At 38.1% G+C, this 19,755-nt stretch overlaps 1 protein-coding gene across 6 annotated transcripts in view; it reads right to left on the reverse strand.

Moving 5' to 3' along the window:
• The window catches only part of ARHGAP29 (Rho GTPase activating protein 29), a 46,865-nt gene extending 27,310 nt beyond the window's left edge, over positions 1 to 19,555 (reverse strand). For all 6 annotated transcript variants that reach the window (XM_066325233.1, XM_066325231.1, XM_066325232.1 and 3 more), the window contains exon 1: positions 19,215 to 19,555. In XM_066325233.1, the coding sequence (XP_066181330.1) occupies positions 19,215 to 19,476 (262 nt within the window). In that variant the 5' untranslated portion in view covers positions 19,477 to 19,555. The remainder of the gene's footprint in view (positions 1 to 19,214) is intronic.
• Positions 19,556 to 19,755: the final 200 nt, after the last annotated feature.

The raw sequence follows: 19,755 nt of genomic DNA on the forward strand, positions 1-19,755 counted from the left end.
TTTTCTGAGGAATCCACTTAGTACAGCATGACACATCAGTACAGTATATCACTGCTATCAGGTGTGCAGGTGGGGGGGCTACACACAAATTTTATAGAATTTTATATGTTTGTATCAGCAAGTCTCCTAAGGACCACTGTGCTTCAGGCTTTATTCCCCTACATGGCACATATCAGGAGGTTTATTTTTTTTAAATTCAGACTGGCTTATACATTGTCAAAGGAAAAAACCTTGACTAAGGTACATGAAGATAAAAAACTATCTACCATTTGCAGGCACTTTTCTTGGAAGGGCCAAGGAAGCTTTTTCTGTAACAGGACCCACAAAAGTCTAGGAAAATTTATCTCACACAGCAGTAAATTAGGAAAGTTCTAAGCAACTTGTTAAAAAAAACCCAACCAAAACAACCAGTTGTAACTTTATCTTCATATACACCTACATAAAATGATTTTTTTACTGACTCAAGCATAGCTATGGCAAAAAAATTTCAAAAGCCTGGTACTCAACATGGCCATGATTCAGTGCATTAGCAGCAGAGACTGTTTATGACAAACACACATTGATGTAAAGGCATGCTGTAGCTCAGAGTTGGGAACTTAATGGGGAAAGCAATCCAGGCTTGAAGCAGTTTCCATGAAAGCAACAATAGTGGAAGCTGCAACCTTGGATAGAAATTATTCATTGGGGATATGAAAGAAGATTAGAAAATTTAAAAAGGCATGAAAATATCAGCTAGAATCAATTGCTCCTTCATGTCTTTCAGTTCTTTGTTATACACCTCAGATGATTAAAGGGAGCAAGCAGGAGCTTAAAAACAGAAAAGGGTCATTCTTCATGTAAGAGACCAGTGGAATTTCTTGCAAAACACATAAACAAGAGATGACATGGAAATAAGGAGAGCTGGACAAGTTAAGTTTCCCTCTGAGTTACTAATGAGTCAATACATGCCCTGGTGGGTCTGGCTGTGAGTTCTGGCCTGTGCCCTGCTTAGAGCCTAGACCACACTGGCTGCTTTCAGCAGTCCAGTTCCCCAGCATCCACAACTGCTGCACCACAGCTGTTCCTACACAGAAAACAGAACCGCTGCCTCTGAATTAATTTAATTCCTTTTGAACCTGCCTTCACAACTTTTCATTCAACTACTCCACACTTTATTCTACTGAACTACCAAGCATTGTACTAAAGCAATGTAACTTGCAACAGCTCAAGAATTCTACGAAGCAGAAACAGTTCAGAGCATATAACCAACCTCTCATTTTTTACTTTTCTCTAGCTATTCAGTTTTCGCAATCATAAGAGCTCAGATAACGGGTTAGACACAGCTTTAGCCTAAGCCACTATGGCCACTGCCACCTTCTACCACTCAGAAAAGTTTTATATCAAAATGAAAACAAGTAATTTTAATGGTCCCTTCAGGCTTTAATCCATCATTTGTACTCCATCAATGCAAGAATAAACGCTGTTGGGAGTACCAGGCATCTCCAGGCAAAGGTAGTGATGAAAATGAAAAACAGCAAAGTTGTTTTACTGATACCCACAAGCTCAAAGTGGATCAGACAACACAGAAAATATATCTTAAAATTATAGTAATAGGTTATCTTCAGGAATTAGGATATTAATTGTTAGAGATAGTTCAAATTAGTTCATTAAGGAATACATCTAGTGTGTAGACTTAAGTTTTGAAATTCTTATGGAGGTAGTCCTTGGAGTTCATATCTTAGCTCTTGTGACAGACCTCCAGAGGCAGACAAATGTTCCACCATCTTTTATCAGAACTAATTAATTTTATTGGCAGGGTTGGGATGGATGGGCTTTTATGAAGGCATTTGAAGACTATCCCCATCAGCTGTCTCTTGTGCAAGCAGCCCTCACATGAAGGGCATGAACACCATGGTCAGCACAAGGGCACCATTTGACCAGAACTGCATCTCCTGCCTAGTCAAGATGATGATGGTGTCTCTGCCTTCTGACATAGATGCTCACTTGTGTTTGGAGAAAGGAGCTCCTAATCATGTGACCAGAACACCCAGACCCTATAGCCAGATCCTTTTGGCAATGTGGCTGGTAGACTTCTGGACCTCTAGCAAATAAAGGAGGGGACACAAGGCCATAAAGCAGCCCAACCAATCTATAGATTATTGTCAGTTTGAGAGTGCTCATGAAGGTGTGTGATACAGACATACATCAAAGAGCAGGATTTATTCTTGGGACTTTAACATGACTCACAACTACAGACTTGACATAAGTCCAAAAAAGTCTCTTAGGGTTCCTTATGTGTTAGGTGAAGAATACGATGCCCCTCCAAAGACTAATTAAAGAAAAATTGATCACAAAATGCAGTTTCTTACTATTAAAATTTGATAATGTATCTTATCAGAACAATAGAACTGGGGGGAAAGGCAAAATAAGTGAGAAGCGGAAAAATGAAAGAAAATCTTGAAGCAGACACAAACCTCTTCAAGTCTGAAACAGAAGTAACAAGCTTCAAAGGGAAATGCTAGTGGAAAACAACCACTGAGTTGAATTTAATGTTTATCATTCCATCCAGGAGAACACTATCACTAAAATAATGCACTCAAGCAGGACATTACTTATTTGTACTCTCAAAAGCAAAGGTCTGGCTACACCCAACTGAGATTTCTTTGTATTCCATCACTGTATCATTTGTTTACAAAATATCTGAAACATTGTTCCTGTGCCTGCAGAAGACAAAAGGTCTGCAACAAGTGGTGCTTGGGGAGAGGTGGGGGCAGAAGTCATCAGGAACCACAACTACACTGCATTCACAATAACTGAGACCAAACAGACACTAAACCAGAGATTTCCTGTTCAAGACAAATTTAGAAACCTCAGGTAGCAAAACAGTCTAAATATGCCAGATCAACAGAAACACAGTCTTAACAGTAAGAAGTCTGAAAATGTCTGAGATCAAAAAAACTATCGAGAAAATACAGTGAAAGAAATGCACAAGGAAATGTGTCTCCAATGAGTTCCTGCAGCAATGCAATCTGAAGTACTCATAAAAACATTTACTTTCAGTTTTTCTTCTGTCTCTTGTATTGCTGTACACATTCATTGATGCACATGAAGTCAGCAGGAAATTCTTCACCAATGGATGCCATATTGTCTTAAAATCTCTCTCAAGCTTAATAGCATGAAATGCAAAATCCACAGAAGACTAAAGCCATGACTGTCAGTGACCCTGCAACACTTAGTGCCTCTCTGGGCACTTGACTTCAGCTGTTCACTCAGGTGACTAGTTTCCTGTAATCTCCTGGAGGAATGAGTCAGCCCCCTACCTCTCAAAAGGAGAAAACTAGCTCTTAAAACCGAAAAGGGAAAAATAAAAAAAGCTTGGATAGAGCTTAGTAGCCTATCTGAAAATCTTCTTTCACTAGGGGTTGAACTGTCATTTACAAGAGCTGAAAACAAGCTCTTCCCAAATGAAAGCATACTCTGTAGGGGAAGTGGCGAGAGAGGAACAGGGTGAAAAAGCATGTATTCAAAGCTGACAAGTCTAATATACAAGACTGACAGTACAAAGCAGCTGGACAGTCTGTTTGCCAAGCCATCCCAGTAGCACACTATTGTCATTGGCATCCCACTCCTCAATGGCTTTGGTCACCACATTTTATAACCGCTCACGCATCTTTAATGGAACAGCATAATCTACCTATTTTCTAATTTTACATATTTCCCAAAGGGAAGCCTTTGTTTAGTAAGTTACTAAGCAATAATGCCCTTACAGCTATGGATTCTATTCACGCAAAATGGAATCAAATTTGCTCATCAAGCTTGTCAGCAACAGTCACCCTTCCTGCCAAGTCAGGGCTGGTCACAATACACGCAGTTGGGAAAGGCTCTGCTGTGTCAGTTGGCTGGCATTCTTTTGTCTGACCTGATTTATTATTGGCCCAAACATTTCTGAAGTTGTTTATATCAACAAATGTTTGCCAGGATAAGTTTAAATACAGACTAACAGTCTTTCCCCCACTACACTGCTCTTCAGACCCATACATGAGATGTACATACATACAATTCTACTCACTGCTTCTCCACCTAGAATATTAAGGCCTTTAAACAGCAGCAGACTGTCTCTACTACCCAATTTCCACCAGTCCCAAAAAAAGGAAAACCACTCATACAACTATTGTTTTGCTGTGGCTAAAAGTTTGTATAGAACAGAAGCTGGTCTCACTAATGAAAGACAGGGTAGCAGATTATATAAAACTGAAAGGTAACACATCCCTGCAAAATTCTTTGAGCCAGAATGCATGAGAGACAGTTAAAGCAGATATTCTAGTTCACAACATGGAATAAGGTCCAGCTTTCCATTAGGAGCTTTTTTCAACGAGAAAGATGTGATTAGTTATGTCATGCAAGTAGTTTTTAGGAATATTACACAGTGTGAACAGTGGGTCATGCATACTCTTCTACAGCCACAAGTTTATATACACAGACCATTCTCTTTAGACTGGGGGGAAATCTACATAAACTCACCTCACTTGTCAAAGTCTTACTATAAACAAGGTAATTTGGATTTTTGCACTAATATTTTCTCTATCTACCATCATAAACACACTATGCCTTCACTATGATCAGCATCTACAGAGAACTCACTCTGGACATTTCCAGTAGAACAAATGGAACTGATGAGAACCCCTAAAGGCCCATCGTAGCCATCACCCTCAGTGGGTCTACACCACATTTTAAGAACCCCCTTTGTAAATCTGTTCTCTTGGGATCAGTTAAAGTATGTGTACTTTATTTCACCTTTGACTGAAATGTAATAATCTGAATTCCAGTTTTAAGCACCATTTCACATCATCTCCATAAATCCTAACCTCTTTCAGGACAAACAGGCCAGACAAAAGAGTCTTGCAGGATTATGGTGAGAACAAGCACACAAACTGAGAAGCAATTTCCCCAATATCTGGATCCAGAACTTCGCATTACAGAATGCAAACAGTCAGCTTCTCATCACTTTCAGTCTTGGAAGGATTCAGAAGAAAGAGGTTTGAGTAACCAACATTTCAATATGCAAGACCAATATCCTGGCTAAATTACCATTCTTTATTTACTAAAAATCTCATTTTGACCTTTAGGTAAATTATATCCTGTTTCTATTACATTATATAGAAGGATTACATGATATCACTAGTTATGCCACCTAGGGCAGGGGAAAAAATGGGCATTGGAATGAAGCTGATACAAAGTAAAACAGATTTAATCCAAAATCACATTATTATCATCTTCATCTACATTGCATATTGCATACTAGGACACTGTCAGCACTCAGGTCTGAACCTGATCCAGACTATGAGACTTCCCAGTGAGCATCACAGAGTAGGCAAAACAATCACACAACAATGAACTGTGTGGAAGTCACCTAATTCCTATATCTGCAGTTTGGCAAACAGTCCCAGATTGAACCATCGTTTTCTTTTGGCCCTTCTCTCTCTGTCAGCCCCATTCTAACACGATTAACAGCCTGGCATATTTGTCTGATTTAACAGAGTTCACTACCACATTCAAAAGACCACAAGAATTAATCAAACACACAGAGAAAACACATTTTACATTGATTGTGGTTTGACCATAACAAAGTTATCTATGCCCCTGCTGTCTGGTCTACTGTCAAAGCAGCTTTTTTTTCAGGCAATAAACATATGAGATATACATGATTTTCACTGATTGTACGGATATTAAATGAACAAACCTTTTTCTTTTAATGGTGGTAGACATATTTATTGGTGGTCATAGTTCAGGAGTGATGAGAAAGCAACACTCTTGGCTATCATATTTTTTCCTTTATTTGGCTGTGTGCTGCAGATGTAAGGAAGGAAACATTTTAAATCACTGAAAAACTCAGAATTTCTAGAAGAATTTATTCCTGCAAAACCTCTAGCAAGACTGGAAGCTGCAGAAGGGTCTGGTAAAGTCCTTACCTTTCTACCCTCTACACAATGCAGAATAAGAAGCTACCTATCCATCCCTCTGTCAAGAAACGTAGTACTTGACACTTCCAAATTAGCACGACAGCCAGTCCCAGCCTTTTTGTTCATCAGTATCATGGCAACCCCTGTTGCCATGGCATCATTAAAACACACCACACTAAATTCATAGTCTTCAGCAACCTGTATTCCAACCAATGTTCTAACTACATTATATTGCAGCAAAAAAATTACAATTTATGGAAAAAAATCAGTTAAGCAATTATTTTGATGAGAAAAATCTAGGGACATTTAAAGTTTGATTAGGAATGAGGAAAACAAAGTAATAAAAATAGTAACCCAAACCCCTATATTTGAAATAAAAACATTAGAGTTTTGTGAGGGAGTTTTTAGAGAAGAGCAATACACTGACCCAGTTCAATGAGAACGCATTGAGATTTCCTGCAAACAGCTCACTGAATACACTAATGAAAGTAGCACTGTTTGATTTCAGTTATTCCACACAAATAATGCTTTTGTAATACAAGAAAGCATTTAACATTTGCAAAGTCAATTGTCTATTTACTGTTAAACTACTACATTTGTTCTTAAAGTCAGATTGCACAAATTTAGTTAAAATAAAAAAGCATCCGGTACTTTTTTTTTTTAGGGCAAAAGTTCTGTCGTTACTGTCTGAAATAAGCATAAATGGATATGCCAGCTTGCAATTTTTGCAGAAAAAAATATCCCTGGACAGAACAGAAAACTATCCCTAATTAGTTAATCCTTCCAGTTTAAGTTTTCTAGCATGATGACTTTTTGTTATGTATCACAAATGCCCAAACAACCCTTTCAGATTTGTCATTTGCCATCAGGTGTTGGCCAAAATACAGCATTTAGATTCAACCACTATACTGATTAGCTTCTGATGTGATCTTGAGCTGTGGTGGGCTAACATTCCTACCTCGTTTTAGATATGGACAAATTCTGTGCTTGTGAAGTCAAGACGTTTGTAAGAAGTTCTTCTTGACTACATATATGGAGCAAACCCAGACTAAATTAATTTTCAGAAATTAAAGTTATAAAATAAAGATGTCTTAAAACAATATTTTCCAAAAATCAATAAACAGGTGCATATGCAAAATACATCAGAATAATCAAAATCTTATAATTCTGCTTACACTGAAAGCAGCTACATATTTTCCTTTTGTTGGTTTGCCAACTGACATCAGCAGAAAAGATGCTATTTCACATTCATCCCACATTTAAATTCATAGATGAATTCCCCATTTGTTAAAGTGGGGAAGCCTTTCAGAAAAAAACCTACCACAATGCAACTTTTAATCCATTTCAATATGCTGTAGACTACATGCCTTTAACTTTTTTATTCTACCAGCCTTGAGATTCCAGCCAACATGTGCTCATGCAGCTTAAACATGCAGTTGAATCTTTAGAATACTTTAATATTTTATTAAACCAAAATATAGAGACCAGAAACCAGTAATGAAAACTGCTAGTGTTTCCTTACTTACCTGTTTCTGACAAATTAAAGTGAAAATGCTACATGGCCATTTTAATCACTTTTCATTTCACTGAATCTTCCCAAAGATTAAGATTAAAGTTAGGTGAGGATAATGCTTCAACAGTTTCAGAACACATTTCAAGTTAGAATCGAAAATTGTCAAATGGACATGAGGCTATATTCTTTAGTATGAATTCACTAGCAATCTGATCAGTTACAGTTCACAAAAAATCATATCCATTGGAAAAGGCAACCATACCACTAGTAGTGACTAGTTACTTATTTCTTATTCATGAATATTTCACTAAAAGTTAGTCAAACAGTCACTAGACTGAACAGCTGCCAATGGAAGATACTGTTAAAATAAAATGAGAACTCTTATGCTCTAAGCAACTATGTTTCTTGCACACTGGCTCAAGTTCCGGGAGTATATGAAGTAATAGTCACTCAACATTTACAGCACTAATTTTCTGGAAAAAAAGAACAAGCCACAAAATGAAAGAATCTCCACTAAGTTGATCATATAATATCAAACTGGCACACAGAAAGGGTAATACGAAACTTACGGTTTATTCATTCTACATAAAATGAATTTAACTTTTGGTAACCAACATCAAGAGATTATCAAACAATACTTAACCTTTAAATCATGTTAATTTTAATCTAAAATGCTGTTTGTTCTACATGCCGGCTCCTTCCACTTCTAGCCTGAGCCACTGACTGAGTGAAGAAGCTATTTTAGTGCTGCCTGCCCACCTATTTTTCAAAAGATCACACAAAGCCAGCATTACAATATAATATTAAAATAATTTTAATTTAACTATTAAAGATAATTTTATAATAATAAAAACAAGGGGTCTGTTACTTCCCGCATTTAAAGGATCTCTTAAACACAACTACAGACTGCTACAGGATGTGATAGCAGTCCATTTCTGGTTTGTTGATTGAAAGAAAAAGCTACACCTTAAAATCAACTTAGATTTAAAGTGGTATTCAAATCCCTAAAGCAGCACGTAGTAACACTAGCATCTAGAAAACTGGTGAACATAAAGGATTAAGGGTTATTTGACGTTCCTTCACTGATGTCCTGCTGAAACAACCACCCAAGAGAGTAAACCCTAACTGCATAACTCACAGGTGACACAGCCATTGAAATGGTCCAAAGGAAATACTTTTAAAATCTTCCCATTTACTAGACTCAGGAACAGTCAATCCTGACTGCAATATAATGTTTTGATACTAGTTAATTCACACCAAAACATTTTTGAAGATTTTGTATAAACAGAAAACACAGTAACATCATCATTAAGGCAGCAACTGATGTCACGCTGGCACTTGCGCTTCAGACGACAGTAACTCACTGTGTATCTCACCATGAATTTTTAACATATTTCATATTCCATAGTATTTCTTCATAAATACCTCGCAACACGAAGGTGAGAAACACTGCAGAATTCCTCTGCTTTCTGTGTTTACCCAGCTGTTTCTCTCTAGTACTACTGAAGTTGGTATTCCAGGTAGTCAATGCTAGATCAAAAATGTATATGCTCCAGAACTTTTGCTTTCTTTCCAAATCAAGTTCTCAGCCACTTTCTCTAAAATCTCATGTCTAGTCATCATCCGAAGCCCACTGCAGCTATAAGGAGTTCTCCATTGCTTGCTGAATTTGTTTCCCTGTCCTTGGCACAAGGGCCTAAACATGAACAGCAGAAATCATTTAATCTGACCACTCTGCAGTCTGAAGCCTACTGTTAGTTCCCCCTTTTCCAGCACTGGCATAAGCTATTTATCACAATTGCCTTCTCAAAGCCCTTCACAAACTGTCTTCACTCAACTATCATAATTCATGTGCACTGCTAAGCTTTCAGATAAACAATCTGCAGCTTACTCAACACAGAACAAGGCACATGGAACTACCCCTCAAAAAGCTGCCTCCTTCAACTGCTCTTCTGTCAGGAGTGGATAATCTACTTGTGAGCTAAGACCACAGCCCATTTTGACCACCCATCTTCACTGCTCTGCACCTCCAGTAATTCCAGTAAACACTTTTTTCCCCACTTGTTGTCAGCACTGGACAACTTCTGGACAGATCTTGTAGTTCCACAGCTGCGGTACAACAAAATAACTTACACAGCCTGTACACAATCAATGAAAGAAATAAAAAGTCCACAGGAGAAACAAACAAAAAACCTCACAGAAAAGCATTCTAGTAAAGAATCCATTCATACTACTATCAGCACTGAAAGAGCAAGATGAAATTGTGAACACTGAGCAGTCTTTAAGCTAATGCTGCAGGCATACCATGTCCATAGCTATTTCAGTGACATCTGATCTTAAAAGTAGAGCTAAGAATATAGCTGTAGCCCAAACGTAGAACATTAACAGAGATGTTGCCTTTCCTCACAACACAGAGTCCTAAAACAATCACACCTGCATAAACTGGGAAAATTTAAATACAATACTTAGAGAAGAACTTGGAAATGCTAAATACAATGCCAAGTCCTAAAGATGTCAAAGCCTCTTTTTGAAAGGGCATGAAAGTGCTTTAATTCCACCATACAAATATACTCCCTGCAACTTACTGATCTACAATCCTGCAATTCACATTTCCAACTATTTTTTCATTTTTTAATGCATCTTGCTGAAACTTCCTGGCTAGGTCTTTCCCATCTCGCAGATTTCTAAAGCCAGGAAAGGACTGAGATATGACAAGAGTTAGAAGAACACCAGATTCCTTCCAAAATAAGAACCTCCCCTTCCTTTAGCACGTATGTGTAGCAAGATCCACAATCCCCCGGTCATTCTGTGTCCAAGTCCAAGAAATTATTCAAGCAATAAAGGAGAAAAAAAGGAGAAAAGGAAAAATCCTTTGTTCAGCTAAATCACAGACTCTACAAAAGAAAATTCCTCAAGTCCTAGGTTTTGCACTTACACTGTTCCGTAACAAATGTCATTAAGATGAAAGTTTAACTCACATTTTCTACAGCCTTACATGAGTCACCTCCGTCTTCCATAAAAAGGGGCATTTTAGGCAGACAAAGGAATAAGTCCCCATAAAGTCCCTATTTTCCTGAGAAAAGGGAAACAGCTACATATGAAAATCAAGGTCCAAGCTCTGCATCAAATCTCCCACCCTGCCATGCTTTTTTAACTCTAATCCATTACCAAGACATTATGTCTAACAATCAAATCACTAAAACTGTCAGATTAGACGAACATTTGCTCAGAATTAAGAAGCAAGTCAGCTTCAGTTCTGTGACTAGCTACATAAATAGGAAGAACAAACACTTCCAACAAAACTGGTGGGAAGAAATGGCTTAGTCTATGAAGCCTTAGTGAAGACAAGATCGTAAAGATGACAATTACAACTGTTACATCTATGCTGTCAGGCATACAAAAATTATTTGTATTGATGTTTTTATGTTGCAACTTGGATAAACTGATGCACGAGCAAAAGGAGAAAAATTGAACATTTTTGTGGATCTGCTATAATATATTTCATCAAGAGTGGGAAGCTCATTTATGGAGAGCATTTTTTGTTTTGTTTTTAAACACAAGAGCTCTGACATGTACATGGGAATTGCTGTTTAGAACACAAGACTTAGACTGGATACGGGTCAAATCTTATCTTTCAGACATTACGACAGGGTTCTTTGAGAGATACAAGTCGGTTTTTGGTTCAGGTGTTATGGTTCTTTAAGCTGCACACTATATTTGAAGAATTTTTGTTGTTGAAAGTCTAGCTTTACTTTCCAAAATGAAAATACGACTATTCATCCTCTTCCTCCCTAGGAAGTAATATTGAAATATTGAAGTATGTATGCAGCTTTTAATCTATTTCAATATGCTTTCCCCACTAGTGACCTTTCATCTTGCTGATCTTGTAATTTCAGTTCCATTAGTCTAGTTGTTGTGATGGGAAGCTAATTCTAATTAACACTCCAGGCTCAAAGTGTTTTGAGCTCCTTTTGTACATCAGAAATGTGAAAAGGAAGAATAATGAAGTTTTTCCTTGTATTACTCTTTTTTTCCGCTTCAAAAGCAACATAAAAATGAAAAATGCCCGTGCTCTCTTATAAATACCTCGGAGCTTTCCTAAAGAAAGATATGCTAATTATTTAAGTCAACAAAAATATCTGACTGCACATAAGGGTTGATTTTACATTTTAAACACTCACAAGCCTTCAAGACACCCCCCTCCTGACTGCTGATCTTAGACACTATAGCAACAAGTGAACATTTGTTCTGAAGGAATGTAGAGTATGCAACTGGGGGAGGGGTAGTACTATCAGCCACAAACTTATCTCCTGGTCCACTAAGTTATTATTTAACTTCAATCTTCCCTGGAACTGAAGAAACAGCATTTACTATCCAACATTAGCAACCAGCATTTAACAGGCAGCTTACACTTTGACTACAAAGAACACAGATTTGCTTGAACTCAGCTTCAAGAGGACGTTGGTTTTTTCCTCTCTTTCAGAACAGTGGAAACAGAAGAATTGTTCCATGACTGCAGTCATGGATGAATTAAGCAGTGCACTATCATTGCAAACTTGCAAAACAAAGTACCCAGCTCCTCTGGCTTTGGTCACAGCATCTGAAAGACCAAGACTCCCTGACAAAAGCCTGCAGACAGGAGACTCAGGAAACAGGAGGCTTGGGCTAAACAGACTGTGGGATGACCTGGAGTGAAATGAAGAGAAAGGTGGGAAATTCACTCTCCCAGATTAAGTGCAACATTCCTGGGGAAAACCTATGGCTCATAGGTATGCCTGCCTCCCATAAACTGACTGTAAAATACCTTTTTTGCACTGCTGTGGGTTTGCCTTCATCCAGGCTGTACATCACCTATTCTTTGTGTAACTTCTGGTCTGAGGAAACTGGACAGGAACTGAACATGACTCAGAGGCAGGGATCTCAGTGCTTTCGGTCTGAGAGGGACCAGAAAAGAACACTGTAAAAGTAAAGGAAGCATGGGAAACTGACCAGGAGGTCTCTGGCTTGCTGTGGTCCTACAGCTACACTAAGAGAAGCAGTATGTCTATTTTTTTTTTTTCCTCTGAGTTTTGCCATTAAAAAACCCATGAGAAGCTCTTAAAAAAGCTCACTATTATTTGCCTTTCAGTTCTTAGCAATAATTTATTTGTTAAAAAAAATTAAGGAATTATTTACTTTGTTTTTATCCTTGTTTATATCCTTTACATCTTTTAGCTTGAAAGACTATTTTAGATTTGTGAAAGAATAATTTCAGTTCAGATTGACAGAACCTCTATACAGCAGTGACTACTATGTGGAGATATGTGAAACGGTGTACTAAGGAATGTCCAGGTCAGAAAGACTGGAAGCAGATATGACTTTGCATGTAAGAAGCAGGTTTCAGAAAATCAAGTTTAGAAGATGACTGTCAAATTCAAGTGGGCCAAAAACTCAGTACTAAGGTGATTGGGTAATTTGCCATGTACAAAGGGCATTCTGTGGTTGCTGTCCTCCCCTCCACTACCACACCTTTCATATACCCCTGTCAAATTTAGCATTCAATTAAGGAGACAAAGGAATTGACACCGGTGTTAGCAGTGTGTGCTGTGATGCCAGACATGAAGGCCACACCAACTCTGCCCAGAACCTCACAGTCCTGTTCCATTTTAACCTCTGGCCACTTGTTCCCTTGCCAGCCACCTTCTCCCTCTTTGCTGGTACTCAGCACAACCTTACAGCCAGCTCACGGAACTGATCTGGCTAAAAACTAGTTCCTTTCTTCCTAGGACTAGTTTTCAGGTACATCTGCCCCCAGAACTCAGCTTGTTATGCAGTCACCAGAGAACTACCACCAGTGTCAGGAAGAAACAGTGAGATCACAGCAGCTCATGTGGAAGTTTCTTTGTAAACTTCTGTGGAAGTAGGACTATCAGTATGTTTAAAACAAAGCCCCAAACATAACAAGCTTTATCATAAGAAAACAGCAGGTTTAGATGCATCTTGAGGATTTAAAATAGTTACAGAACTCTATCAACAATTAAGCTGCTGATGGAGAAGGCAAAATAAAGGCAATTTCAGCAGGAGCACATCAGAAGTTACTCCTTGCAGCTGCCCCAGCCTGGTTTAGTCCTGGCCAGTCTGCCACTGAGGATCAAATGGACACTTCTGCTAACTCTGCCATGGGAACAATAACACCCAGAGCAGCAAACACAAGTTGTCAGAATTCACCTTTTAACATCTAATTTGGTTCAGCAAGAGGATGAACAATGCTATTACAGACTAATGCCTTTTAAACATGCAGTTAGTTCCTTGTGGATCAAGTTTGAATAGAGCTACAAAGAACAAAAACCTTATATTTTAATAATAAATTACAGAATTTTTCTTCAGATACTGTAAGCATATTACACTTGGACAGATTCTGGAAGTGATAAACCTTAAAATTCCACTTTAGACTATCTGTCAACATCCTCAAGCATTTTTAATTCTGTAATATTATTTATTAGTTACTAGGCAGTTTATTTTCCTTCTTTTTTTTGTGCAACATGGAATAAGACAAACAATGTTTGTCATTACATGGATTCCTCTGCTTTTTTCCTAGCAATTCTCAAAGGTCATTTAATAATTCACAAGCAGGTTGTTTACACATTTGATAATCACTGTTTTCACAGTTCCCAAAAGTTAGCTGCCCTGACAGCATTTTACTTTCCCTTCTCTCATAAGTTTTTTTATCACACAAGATACCACTCAGCAGAAAACCAGCACGATCTTCCACAAAAAGTTCAAAGAGATCAGTCCAATTGCCCTTAAATATAAAAAACACCCCCAAATGTTGCTTCCAGAAACTGTTGCAAAGAAAAGACTCTAGTAGATCCAGTTTGCCCACCTACCAAGCATTCATAGTATGAGGTGCCATTAGACAGGTAAAAACATCCAGTTTAAGGTGTATCAAAGACAGCACCTTTCATTGAGTAACATCAAAATTGGAATAAAGAACAAACAGCAAAATTACACCCAGTATTAAAAATTATCATAAATTCAATCTGTAGTCTTCACTGCAATAACTAATGAACTTCAGATTTTCCCTAGCAAAACAGGACAAACTGACTTTCAAGAACACTGTCCCAGAAAAGAGGACATTAGTATTTTAGACTATAAAAAAATAAGGAAATAAAAAATGAAATGCTAAAAATAGTTCAGTGCCTTAATCATACTAAAAATAGGACAATATACATTATCAAGCCAGACAGAGCTGAAGAGAAATCATTCACCTTTGAGCCTCAGGGACTGTATTCAGTAAATGGCCTCGAGCTTTTAGTGCAGCACATGAGTAACACCAATCTCCGTGGTGCTAAAAGAAGGTTTTGAGGTCACTAGATACGACAAGTTCCTCATTTTGAGGAAGCTATTTACCTTGAGACACCTTTAGAACTGTCTCACTGGGGTGAATATCTTATCCTTCAAAAATAACAACCTGATAGGTTTCAAGTTAGGTAGCATTCCTGATGCTTTTGAAAGTACTGCTGCTGCTCTAAGGTGAATGCAAACATTCCTGACCAGGCCATCCAGCTTCAGCAGTACTTCTGCCTCTGCTTCAGTTAAAAACAAAAACAAAAAAAACCCACAGACACCAAAGACAACCCCCCCTCAACAAAACCAAAAAAACACACCCCAAATTAAAAAAAAAAATAAAAATCTATCAAACTCTAAAATACCAGACACATTCTGATCCTCAGAGAAATCTGTGATGAAAGATAATAGTTTTATCTTGTTACTCTGGTTCTAAGATACCTGGGAAAAAAGAATATACTAACATTTTAGAATGAACTATAATTTACATTCGTTGAAGATAGGATGAAAATGAAGAAAAAGTTTTTGCTCATTAAAGGGATGCAGAATTTACCCACATGAAGTACACAATATCACACTTTGAAGATTACTTCAAAGTTTGTGATAAAGTAAGGAAAAATTCCAAAATATATTCTAAAGTACAGTCAAGAAGCCTACATATTAAAATGTAATTACTCCTGCACTTTTAAACCACATGCAATTTTTCCCCTTAGAGCTACTCATAATGAAACACAGTATTTCCCACAGTCTCAAGGGCAGACCTGAGAGTCTAGATCACATTCCTAAAAAAAAAAAAAAAAAATTGCAGATGTCACAAAACTAGTAGCTAAGTACCTTCAGAGTAGAGGAATGCTTTCCCCTTCTCTAATGCAATCCAAGCAAAAGCTGCTATGCACTGTTTAAAGATGAAATACTTAATTTCAGTTCATAATTACAAGATATTTTACTGTGTCCTAAATATTCTTTTGAGTGGTCTTTTTAAACCTGAGAAAATTAATCTCATCTGTGCAAAGACCACACAGTAACAACATTTACTTAAAGCAACAGTAAGATTTGTTATATGCAGTAAAAGCCTGCGCTGTAATCACCAACCTCATACATAAATACCTATTAAATAGATTCTCAACTTTGCATTTCAATACAGTAAGCAATGTTTTTTTTGAACTGGTGGAACTTCTAATACAAATTTGTGAGAGTTAGGTCCCATAAGTTTGGGACAGGAACTAACCTCTTCGAGTTACAGGATTTACCTTAAATACACCTCACGAATTTAAAAATCTTTAATATTTTCAATAATGTGGTCAGGTTTTTAAGCCCTCAGCAGATGCCCATGGGAAATAAACAACTTCTCAGTTCCTGAGACTGCTTTTACCATGGGAAGTTACTTACAATCTTGAGTGCCACTACTCTGAAAACCAGAGACTGGCTCCAGCCTTTAGACTGCACTTCCCTGTGTGTCCTACCTATCCAAAGAGGGGTGTAAGTTGAAGGCAACAATAAGGTTCTCACACTCTCAGCTGATAGCTGAAATGTCACTGTTGGAACTCAAAACACAAAGAAAACTCACCAGCTTTCAAGTCATTATAACTTAAATGTTTGTACTTGGGATGTTCATTAAAATGAAAAGAAGCAAACCGGGGGCACATCAGGAAAACAACGCCATCCATAAAACTGAACTGTCAAATGAACAGTACATATTATAGGAAATTATCTGAGTCTTCTAGGTATTAATTCAACATCCACTGACCTTCCAGGCAAGGATTGCTAGGGAATTTTCTTTATCTTCTTAACAGAAAAGAAAGAAGATCACCTTATTATAAGGCTGCTCAATAATTTTAAATTATTTCTAACTTCATAAAGTACAAATGCTACAACCAAAGGCAACCTTTCAGTTCAAGCACAAAACCAAAATTACAACAATTGTCCTTACTAGTTGTAGCCACATGACAATCTTGCTCATCTGGAGATTTAGCTGAAGACTGGCCCAAGAGACTGATGCATTAACTGCATGAGTGTTTCAGTCTGTCATCAAGTAGAATTAAATACAAAACTTGTGAAACTGCACTGGATTCACTGACCTAGGTTCAAAAAATGCCCAGAGCTCTCCTTCAGGGAAGACAGTGGTAAAGAATCTTCATCTTACACCTCAGATTGAATCACTAATAACAGAATGCTACATCCAAGAGTTCAAGGCCTAAAGTACAGCAGGAATGGAAGGGTATGGAACACATGGTATTTCACTCAACACAAGAGACAACTGCAGCTCCCTCAGGTCCAAACAGCTGTCAAACTTTTAAACTCTACAGTTACACTCAGAGTGTTTTTTTTTTGCTGGTTTGGGGTGTTTTGGTTGGTTGCTTATTGGTTTAGGTTTCCCTTTGTTGAAGAGTATCAAAAATTTATCCAGCATTATGACAATGAGTCTTCTGTATGAAATTAAATCATACTAGCAAAGGAATGCAAAGAGAAGTAGCCTTGAAACCTGTGGAACATTTTGTTTACCTAATACTCCCCTCAAGAGTTTTCACCTTATTCCTCATGTGACAAATTGACTTGCACTGGCACCATAACAAAACACATTTTAAGTCTGTAATTCTAAGGCACTTATGTTCCAGTTTAGACACAAACACATGTTATAACCCAAAATCTCTTAGATTTGTCATCCAGGATTAGATCACTACATCAGAGGAATGTTAAGTGAATCACAGGTGAGTAACTTCTGGGCTCTTCCATCCATGATAGCCCAGGTACCACAGACAGGGAATACAAGCATCAGTCAGTGTGACACTGAAGGGACACACCCCTGGCAATCAGCTGACAACCACCACAGGACCCCAGCAGCAGAACAGGGACAACTGGGAGCCAACACGGCCAAGCTGAAGTTACTGTGCATCCAGAGTTCAGACAAATTTGACAGAGAAGCAACACAACAACTAATAGTTGATGCAGAAGCTGAGGAAACACTAGTTAGAAGCTGAAAGACCTACAGCAGTCTCTAGGTATGCTTACCAAGCAAATATAAACACTCACTGATGCAACCCTTCCAAAAAGGAAGAAAAAATAATTTCCTATCCCTGCAATTGATTCCCTCTTCAAATAACTAATGCAAGTAATTTCAGGAGGGTGGTAAGCTGCAAGCATAACAAGCCAGAATGTTATGTGCAAGAAGTCTGTTCAACCACCTCAGTAACTTTTTGTTAGTTTTCAGACAGACAACTGTGAACATTTGCCAAACATTAGAAAACACAAACCAAACGATGCAGCTCCAGGAGGTTGTCTCTAGCAGTAAGCAAGGCCAGCGTTACTGACCTCACTATATTATGGGGACAAAGGTCAAAAAGAACACATCCAGCTTATGGAAGAGAAACATCTCTCCTTTATAAATCCTTTAAATGGACAACACTCACAAATTAATTCTATACCATATTATAAAATAAGACAACAACTCCTGTTTTCCCTGTTAGTTTTTTGGATCTTTTGAGCTCAAATCTTTAAACTGACAAGTAATTAACTACTGCTGCATGGCAACGGGAACACTTCAGTGTTTTGATAGTCCTTTCCTACAGGATGCCTATTTCACTCTCAGTAGGCACCAGACACCCAACCTCACAAATAACTCTGCTCATCCTGTGTGCTCAGCAAAAACTATGAGGACACAAGGTGATCACTAGTGCCAAATTATTGCTCTTTTAAGAATTGTTTATCCACATTTTAGCAGCAGTATTTCAGCCATGTGCACACTCACTTGAACACAGAGATGACTGCAAATGTTCATCACTCAGGACATTTACACAAAACTGCTCTGGCTGTCACTTCAGTTATTAATGTCACAAAATTTAGATAAAAGCTTTCCCGCTGATGACCAAAACTGAACTAATGGTATTTCCCCGAAAGGAACAGGGACACAATAATGCACACCTCTCGCAAGCAAGAAAATTTGTAGTTTCCACCTGCTGGTAGAAGATGGTAAATACTTCTCTTGCAAAGGAAGACAGTGAAGTTATATTCTATCTTAAAACTCAAACTACTGTAGTGGAAGACTTTAAAAAACCAAATCAGCCTAGAAAACTGAAACATAAACAAAATATTTTTAGAATTGTTTGGAATTACAGAAAACATTCAAGTGGTTAAAAAACTAATCAGTCAATGGTCTCACAAATTCAAGCATCAGCCTAGACAGCCTGCTAAGAGCTTATTTTCCCTTGTTGTGATTGTGAAATAGATTGCAGTGCTCTGGTGAGGAAATGCAGAACCCAAACTAAAACCCATCACTTCCCGTAATCATCGTGCTGGGGGTGGGGAGGGAAGAGGAAGAGAGGAAAATGGTGAAGGTAAAGAGCAGCAGTAAACAACCACAGCAAACACTAATTAAAACATATAAATAAGAGTTGTTAAGAGTTTCAGAAAATCTAAAAAATTAAGAACAACTGACACACCTTCTGAAAGAAAGGCTTCCTTCAAATAGAGTAGCACATCTGCAAATTTTCTAACATCATTCACCAGTTGCATGATATATTCTGGATCCACAACAGGATTATCATAGCAGTCAGAGTTGGAGCTGATGCTGCTCAGAGAGCTGCTCTTGATGCTGCGCCCCATTCCCCAGTTCCCTGAACTCGAGATGGTGAAGAAGTTGGAGGTAGACAGTCGGGCTAATCCCAAACCACGCTTGTTACTTCCGCCGTTCTGCCGCAACATCCCAGCAGCCGCTGTGCCTGTGGAGCTCCCGCCGTCAACACTCACTGCCACTCCATGTCCATCGGACAGGCCAAAGGGGAAACCCTTAAAAAATTAGGGAGGGAGAAGGAGGTGGAAGAGAAGGGAAAATGCTGTTTAATATAAAAATGTACATGGAGCAATACTTTTGTACCGACCAGATCCAAAACTTCTTTCAAGATGATACTGCTCTACACAAAAATGCTAAACTGAGTACTATAAAGGCTTTGGCTATTTGAAGTTATTTAAATGTGTACAGCA

The sequence above is a fragment of the Sylvia atricapilla genome, chromosome 9 (assembly GCF_009819655.1).
Source record: "Sylvia atricapilla isolate bSylAtr1 chromosome 9, bSylAtr1.pri, whole genome shotgun sequence".
Lineage (NCBI taxonomy): Eukaryota > Metazoa > Chordata > Aves > Passeriformes > Sylviidae > Sylvia > Sylvia atricapilla.